General features: G+C 37.4%; 1 protein-coding gene across 1 annotated transcript in view; it reads right to left on the minus strand.

Annotated features, from left to right (window-relative positions):
* Positions 1–3,120: 3,120 nt before the first annotated feature.
* The window catches only part of LOC107664601 (serine/threonine-protein kinase BRSK1), an 18,113-nt gene continuing 12,239 nt past the window's right edge, over positions 3,121–8,994 (minus strand). The window contains 6 exon segments of the mRNA XM_074186919.1: positions 3,121–4,298; positions 4,301–4,396; positions 5,943–6,150; positions 6,717–6,840; positions 7,317–7,365; positions 8,209–8,782. Of these exon segments, the coding sequence (XP_074043020.1) occupies positions 4,105–4,298; positions 4,301–4,396; positions 5,943–6,150; positions 6,717–6,840; positions 7,317–7,365; positions 8,209–8,782 (1,245 nt within the window). The 3' untranslated portion in view covers positions 3,121–4,104.

Below are 8,994 nucleotides of genomic sequence, written 5' to 3' on the forward strand. Positions count from 1 at the left end.
ACACACACACACACACACACACACGTGCACAATAGCATAATGCATCCCAACTTCACGTCCATACACACAGATGTTTACTTTCAAAGCAGATATACAAAGAACAATGTGTTCTGACATGCAGAGCACTCACCCATATAACGGTTTGACTCTGTGCATTGTGAACACACACTGTGCACAAACTTCCAGATGCACGATCATGATCCATTCACTCTCAGCAAATGAGATGTCACATACAGTATATTCACTGATATAGTTAAAATTCTGTTGAGGGGTTGGGAACACATTGCACGCATACATAAATAAATTGAAGAATAAATGAAACCTGGCCAGACTTAACATGAAAAAAATCAATATTGCATTGGCAATGCTGTTCCCAAGTCATTTTGTCCTGTTGTTATTTCTAAAAAATACATATACTGATGTTAACGAACTGATAGCCAGCTAAGACAATACAAGTTATGATATGTCCAAATAGTTGTTCACATCCATATTTGAACCATTACCTGATGCAAAAATATAATACGCATAATGCTATTCGTTTTTGCAGCATAAATGGAGAGTGATTTCCTTAGATTTGGACTGGTCAGTTTTTAATGATCACGATTTGCTTCCCCAAAACTGCATACCTTGCTTAGACTGTATGTATATTATAGATATGATAAGATATGATGGTACATCTGTCACATGATATAATGAGCCTTTTAGTCCCAACTGATTTCCATACAATAAATAAATGGAAAAGAGAGTGAGCTGACACATAGATAACTTAAAATTCACAGAGACACACAAAATTGGATCACATTTACAAGATTCGTGACAACTGTTGGGCAGAAAAGCCATTTATACAGAGAGAGTGTCCCTCTTTCAGATATATTATGCTGGATCAGTTGCATAACCGCTGCACGGAAGCCCAATGACAAAGCAGTGCTGTACAAAGAGACCAATTTCATATTTTGTACTGTATCATAATCATAATTGAAGACAAATTGTTGTGAATATACATATTTCGTGATGGTGCGAGCAAGGTCCGTGGCCTAGACAATGGCTTATTTTGTTTCAAATACCATTCAATTTTCAGTTTCCTCTTTAGGTCGCAAGGTACAGCAAATTTTCCTCATCAGATAATGTCCAGAGGAAGTCTTTCTTTTGCTGTCATTACCGTAATACTGTGTGCAGGCGTACAAGCAAGGGAGAGTTCTTTTTTACAATACTGTTTTCTTCTTAAAGGTGAAGAGTGTGATTTTTTGGGGGAATTTGATATACTTTCTTCTATCCCAGCTTTATTCTTAAAAAATAAAGGGGATTTTTGCTGTGATGCCATAGTTGATTTTGTTTTTGGTTCCCCAAAGAACCTATCAGTACACTGTTCTTAAAAGAACCTTTTTTTTTTCTTAGTGTGAAAACATTTTTTTTTTAATAGTCTAAAGAACCTTTTGTGGAATGGAATGATTCCATGGATGTTGAAAATTCTTCATGGAACCATAAATGCAAAAAAAAAACCATGAAGAACCAAGAACCAAGAGTCTATGTAGGGAAAATTTGAATTAAAAAGCAACTTTGGCTCAACCAATGGTGTTAGTTTGGGGCGTGGCTATCTGTTTGACTGACAGATGAGGGGCAGGGTTCAGGAAATCTTGTAATTATTTTTGCATTTCCGTTCAGTGATGCTAGGGACACAAAATTTACACATCTTTAAAGAGTATTTTTTATATATATTTATCGATTTAAATTCAAAATATATTTAAGACACGAGTCAAAAGCACGTTTGCTTGTCTAAAAGAAAAGTGACCTTTGCCATAGATTATTTTGCAATTCCCCCAAAATATGTATTGTTTTGTACCTCAGACATTCCATTCTTTCTTAAACATGGATATGTACACCTAATGGCCATTTTTTTTTCAATCACAAGGAGTAATATACAAATAAATTATTTTCAATAAACTAAAATTCACAAATAAAATAGTCAACGACATTCACTTGGTTGGCTTCAACCAAAAGTCTTGCAGCAACAGAGAATCGGGACAAACATCCTTTCACATTTTGGAAAGATTCTCGTTCCCTTTGGCATCTTAGGCTACGTTTACATGACAACGATGTAGTCAAAAACGGAAAAGTTTTTCCCTTGCATTTTTAAAAAGTTTTACGTGTACACGACAACGTTTTCAAAACGATTCGCGTTTACACATATCCACGAAAACGGCCAAAAACGCTGTATTACGTATGCCAGGCCAGTAGTTGGCGCTGTCACCTTGTTAGCAAACAGGACCTGTAGGGAAGTGACGATTATATGTTGTATATGATCAAAGACTATAGAATACCCTTAAAGGGACTTTGATATGATGCGTCTCCGCTGTTGGTTGTAATATTGGTGAAGTAAATCCACACTTTGCTGAAGAAGCGTTAGCAAACTCTTAAACAGCAACAACAGTACCATGTAGTCCGCCATTGTTGTATATGTTTGTTTGCGCTTTCCTTTAAAATCGACACGTACTGCGCATGTCTACATACCTAATACGTACTACGCACGCGCATGACGTCACCGTTTTCAAAGATTCCCGTATTGGGTGTTTACACGGAAACGATAACGGTGGCATTTTCAAAAACTTGCACTTTGAAATCCGTTTTCAAAAATATGCGTTTTCAGTCTCCAAAACGCTGGTGTCGTGTAAACGAACAGGCAAAACGCATAAAACGTTTCCCATTTTTGTCTGAAAACGTTGTCGTGTAAACAGCCCCTAAGGCCCTGTCCACACGAACGCGGTTATTTAAAAAAAAATTTAGTTTTTAAAACTGCAGCTTTTTCTACGTGGTTTGGCCGTTCGTCCACACGCAAACACAGCACCAGGTCAATGAAACCGAACATTTTTGAAAACTCCTGCCAGGGTGAAGATTTTCAAAAATTTTGGCTTGTGACATCAGAGCCTGTGCTGTTATCTCCGCCTACTGGAAACTTTTTCAGGCTTCTGATTGGCCAACATGGCTTCACGGTTGAGATTATTTCGCCACCTGTTGGTTTGGCATGCTTTTGACAGTGCTTCATAGCATGCGTTTGCGTATTCATGTGGACAGAGATTTTTTTTAAAACGGAAGAAGGAAAAACTCAAGAAACTCAAGAAGAAATATAAAAATGCCTGTGTACGTGTGGACATGGCCTAAAAGGGAAACTTTGTATTTGAACTCTTGTTGGGGACAACAGTCATGGGAATCCTTCGTTAGTCAGACGCTCTCGTCCATTTGAGCTGCCAAAAGGGTGAATCGAGGACAGATTTAGATGTGTAAACGCACGCAGAAATGTTTTACAATCACAATCAGTTATTGGGGTTGAAGCTCGACGTTATTTAGCATGCAGCATTTCTATGGAGAGTGAAAATGAAGTTGTCTATAGATAATGACGCAGGGCTGGTGAGCAATTTATTTACGGTCATAAAATCATCATGAGTCTGTCCGCTCAAGGAGGTAATCATGTTTTAAAAGATTCAGCATGTGCAGCTTTGTTAAACTGAATCTTTTGTAGCTTATTGATTTTTATTGCATACGTCTGAGCAGACTCTTGGTGCTAATAGCTTCTGGATCTGGATCTCTACGTATTTTCTTTAAAACATGATTTGGAGGATAAAAATTCTGATTAAATTGGACGTCTCTGTTGCTATAATTACTCGATTGCTGAAACGGAGACCAGGCCTGTAAGGAACAGATGGTGTGCTACCCCCAACTGAAACCTTTTGTTTCATGAATGTCATTATAAACTCAAGTTTTGCACATTACATCCAAATCACATGAGAAAATACAGCATAAATCAAAGCATTGTCCAGGATGACAAATTAAATAAGTTTCAGAAGAAAGTTTGGAGGTGTTCCTCGGATCCCAGAAGTTTATGTTGTATTAACGTACAATGGAGACGGTTCTTGCTTCGTTGCATCCCATGTTCTTGCACAATGTGTATCAGTATTTGGTTTCATTAGACTTTCAAAAAGCTCCTTTAAAAACACATTTTACCATCATGCTGTTCTGAGGTGACAAGGGGAGAAGGAACGTTTGAGTAGTTTAGTCTCATATCATGGCTCATGTCTTGATGGATTGCTCATTATTCACAATATTTCTAGCTCAGGGCTGTGACTGTGTTCCACTGGAGGAAAGTAGGCGGGTTCTTTCTCTTCCCGACCCCCTGCGCTGGAGTAAAACCCCGCCCTCTCCACGCTCCACCCACTCGCAGCGGTCGGCTCCGCCTTCTGAGCGCCGGGAGTTCTGTCTAGTTGGTGTTCTAGGAGGGCGACTGTTCTTCTCATCTAGCGTAGAGCAAAAAAAGGCTGTGGAAGAGTGGAAACATGCTGGAATAATTCATGATATGCGTCCGGTCTTACCTGAAAGAGTGTGCACCTAAATCTGCGACTTGGACCTAAAAAATAAAATTCACACACATATACTCGTATAAATTCAGTGGTGTGTAGTGGACCAGCAAAATCCCCTCTATTTATATAATCGTACAACAATCAAGTTTCATGATTTTTAAAATATTTTCTAGAAAATATCTAAAGGGCCGTTTACACGACAACGTTTTCAGCCAAAAACGGGAAACGTTTTATGCGTTTTGCCTGTTCATTTACACGACAACGGCGTTTTGGGGACTGAAAACTGATTTTTTTGAAAACGGGTTTCAAAGTGCAAGTTTTTGAAAACGCCACCGTTATCGTTTCCGTGTAAACACCCAAAACGGGAATCTTTGAAAACGGTGCGTGCGTAGTACGTATTAGGTATGTAGACATGCGCAGTACGTGTCGATTTTAAAGGCAAGCGTGAACAAATGTACACAAAAATGGCGGAGTATATGGTACTGTTGTTGCTGTTTAAGAGTTTGCTACCACTTCTTCAGCAAAGTGTGGATTTACTTCACCAATATTACAACCAACAGCGGAGACGCATCATATACATCATATAATCTTTACTTCCCGACAGGTACTGTTTACTAACAAGGTGACAGCGCCAACTACTGGCCTGGCATACGTAATACAGCGTTTTTGGCCGTTTTCGCAGATGTGTGTAAACGCGAATCGTTTTAAAATCGCAAGGGAACATTTTTTCCGTTTTTAACTACATCGTTGTCGTGTAAACGTACCCTAAAAGATTGCTCACTGTAAAAAAAATCAATGCATTAAAATAGACAATGTATGTTTAAAAGTAAAAATTGTTTAATCTAATTTAAATTTGTAAGTTTAAAAAAAAGTTTTAAGTTTAATTTATTTAATTTTCATGGTTAAGGTCAATATAACTTTAACTATAACTTTTCTATAATAATTTATATAATCACACTTTTTATTAAAATCAAAGTCTCATGAACATTTTAAAATATTTTAAGAAAATATTAGTACTGTTCACTGTAAAAAAAAAAGAAAAAAAAAAGCATTAAAATAGACCAAGTTTAAAAGTAACAAGTGTTTAGTCTAATTTAAATGTTCTATTTCATTTAATTGTAATGGAAATTATTACAATATTAAAGGCTAATGGAACACTATTTTATATGGTCTTGCTACAACATTTATATAATAGTTTATATAATGCTACTTTTAAAAAATCAAACTCTTGTGAATATTTTAAAATATTTTTATAATATTGAATATTGCTTCAAAATTCTGCTACGATACACTAAAAATGAAATCCATATAAATGCTCCCATGTAAGTAATAAGCATATTTTTTAATACTGTTTGCTGTTGTTTGCCTATTTGCATCAAGCTCAAGGGAGGCAAAAGAGATGATGCCTCCCTATGAAACTTTATTTGCTGGTGTCACTGCTGTACAATGTAAAATTGAGTGATTTAAATGCTATTTCATTTCATGTTTTGTTTTGTTTCTGTACTATAAATTAAAAGCTCTGATACACTTTAATATAAGTGGGTAAACAAATAATAACCAAAATCATTTACAACAGATAGTAATACTTCTCACCTGATATGAGGCTAAAAGTTACACTGTAGATTCCGTAATCCTTCTGTCCATCCCTGTCTCTCTCCCGCTCTCGCTCTCTTTCCCCCTCAGAAAAGGAAATGTCTACCTGGAATTTGACGGGTTTCTGGAAGACAGACGGACCTCCAGAAGACTTATACTCTGCTCGGAAACTCGTCTGAGAGATTACACTGTGACTGAGGGAGGGAATCTGAAGACAAACGCAAGAGAGAAAGAACTGTTCCTTAACTGCTGTATAGATTATTGCTGTTCTCCTTTGAACAGAGCTGTCATGTTCACTTATTATGGGTCAATTTGGTCACAATTTATGGGGTCTGTATTCGATTATTCGAGTTGCAGAATACAGTTGTTTTCAGGCTATTTCTTTATCTACATTGCACAATAGTGTGACAAACCAGTAAAATATTTTAGTTATTTTTGTAAAATGATATAATATTTTATAGATATTTAAAAAGCTAAACAGCTTTCAACTCGACATAACGTCTTAAAAGTGTATATTACATTATAAATGACATTTTACAATATATTAAACTAGAATACAGTTATTTTGAACTGTAGTAATATTACACAATATTACTGTTTTTACTGTATCTTTGATCAAATAAAGCATAAAGCATTGGTGGGCATAAGAGACTTTCATAACATTAAAAAATCTCACTGACCCCAAACTTCGGAACGGTAGTGTATATGCGATCCATTTAGTTTATTAAAATGCTTAATCAACAGAGAGCTGCACAGATCAGCTGCTAGACTCACAGAGAGGAAGGCATGGACGATATCCGCTTTAATGGAACTAAGAGGTTTGTCTCTGATGACCAAAAAAATCTGCTCTTCTTTCTCCAGACTGATGAAATTCCCAAACCAGGACCTTTTAGCCAGCCTGTCGGACCACAAACACAGACAGACACTCAGATAATCTGTAAGACTCATCACAATGATGCAGCACACTGAAGAATTAAAAGCTGGAGATCATTATCATTAATATATTTCCCTCAATAGCACATGCAAGTTGCCATGACGTCTATGAGTATTGTCATCTGGAACATCTCATTTTTAGGATCTGTTAAACACTGTAGGGCTGTTTTTGCAACATTTATTATTTAGAATTCATGTGAATCGAATTGTTTCTTTTTTTCACATGCAAATTGGGTGTTACTTAAAGGCACAGTAGCAAAAACTGTCAAAAATTAAAGGGTAAATTATTACTGTTTTTGGAGGAGAAAAAAAAACTCAGGGAATAAATTAATGTAATATAAAAATGTACAACATACAGTAAGTCCTTAAAAAAAAAAAAGAATGCAGTGCTTTGCAGATGATTTTTCCAGATGATTATTTGGGTTGACAATTGTTTCTTACTCTGGGCTTGATTCTGGTGTTAAATTGGACATGTCTTCTGAGGTTGGCACTGTTGGGAAGGTAAGAGTAAGAATGAAACATAGATTGAATACAACCTGACATTGATTAAATTCAATTATTTGACAATTTTATATTTCAGAGGTTTTCAAACTGAGATACAGGGAGCCCCAAAGGGCCACAAACTGTATTATTTTAGTCTCACATACTATTATATATATATATTTTTTTATGACATTTTATTTTTATTATTTTTTACAATTTTAGTTAAAGTTTGAGTAATTTTGTTGTGTGTTGTATTATTTATGTCTATATAGTATTTATTAATTTTTATTTATTAGTTATTTTAGTGCTTCAACTTCAACTATAAATGGTACATTGGCAACTAGCTGAAATGAAATATAAGACCAACATATAATATATAATATACATATAATATATATTATTTAATTTCAAGCAACCAAAATGTTTTTTTATGGTTTTATTTTAGTTTTAATTTTTGTTAATAATAATAACCCTGGCTGCAAAGGGACCTGCATAAAAGTTCAGAGAAAATGAAATACATTTGTAATAAATAGATGACTTTGATTATTATGTTTCATTCTGGTTTCCAATGTCATACAGTATATAATGGGAGCAATCATGTAATAAATTATTTTATTCTATTGACAGCCATAGTTTTATGTTTTTGTTCAAGTGAATACATCTGAAAGTACTCTAATAATATAATTAGTACTCTAATAGTACAACAATGACACAGTGTCAGCTTAATAGAAGGTAAATATATTCCATATAATATTCTTATTTATCACATCACACGTCTACGGCATCAAAACGTTTGAAAACTCCTTCTCTATTTGATTAAATTCTGAAAAGGAAAGATATCGGTGCCCACCCTGCATCTTGCGGCGGTGGAACCGCGGCGACCCCAACAGGTTGTTCTTCAATGAGTTGAGGCGTGTCCTCCAGTGGGCGGAGCTACTTGCCGCCATGCTGCCGCCTCCCCCTGGACTAGAGGGTGGGGTCACGGAGAGTGAGCCCACGCCCACACTTCCTCCCTCGGCTCGGGAGGAAGAAGAGGAAGAGGAGGAGGAGGGTGGGGTAGCGGGGGGGTGATGGGGGTGATGCACGGGGGTACCCAGCGGGGTAGGCAGGGGAGAGCCCTGAGGGGTGACCTGAGACATGGGATACAGGCTTTTAGTCACCGACTTCAGCACCGCAGATGGAGAAGAAAAGAAGAGGAAACGGGGAATGGACGACAGGAGGGGAGAAGGGGAGGGAGAGCGGGAGGAGGAGGAGGGCAGGGGGAGGGACTTCATGGACTGGATTTGGGGGCGTTCGGGTGCATTTTTAGTTGGAAGCGTCTGCGTTTTGGGTTCATGCGATCGGTTGGGACGAACAGAGGTGTTGCCGCTTCTTGCTTTGGTGGAGGCAACTACCTCCGGCTCGCTGAAGGTAAAGACAGGGCTCTGATGGGATGAGGAGGAGGAGGAGAAGCGAGGTGGAAGAGTGAAGGCCGTGGCAGATGGAGAGAGAAACAGGAGTGAAAATGAGCAATGGCAGGTGATAACGTCTTTAGTGCACAGAGATGGTGAATGGGGACGTGAGTGTGTTTGTGTGTATGTGTGTGTGTGTGTGTGTGTGTGTGTGTGTGTGTGTGTGTGTGTGCGTGAGGGTGAGA

Source organism: Sinocyclocheilus anshuiensis, unplaced genomic scaffold (assembly GCF_001515605.1).
Source record: "Sinocyclocheilus anshuiensis isolate Anshui unplaced genomic scaffold, SAMN03320099.WGS_v1.1 scaffold287, whole genome shotgun sequence".
NCBI classification, from domain to species: domain Eukaryota; kingdom Metazoa; phylum Chordata; class Actinopteri; order Cypriniformes; family Cyprinidae; genus Sinocyclocheilus; species Sinocyclocheilus anshuiensis.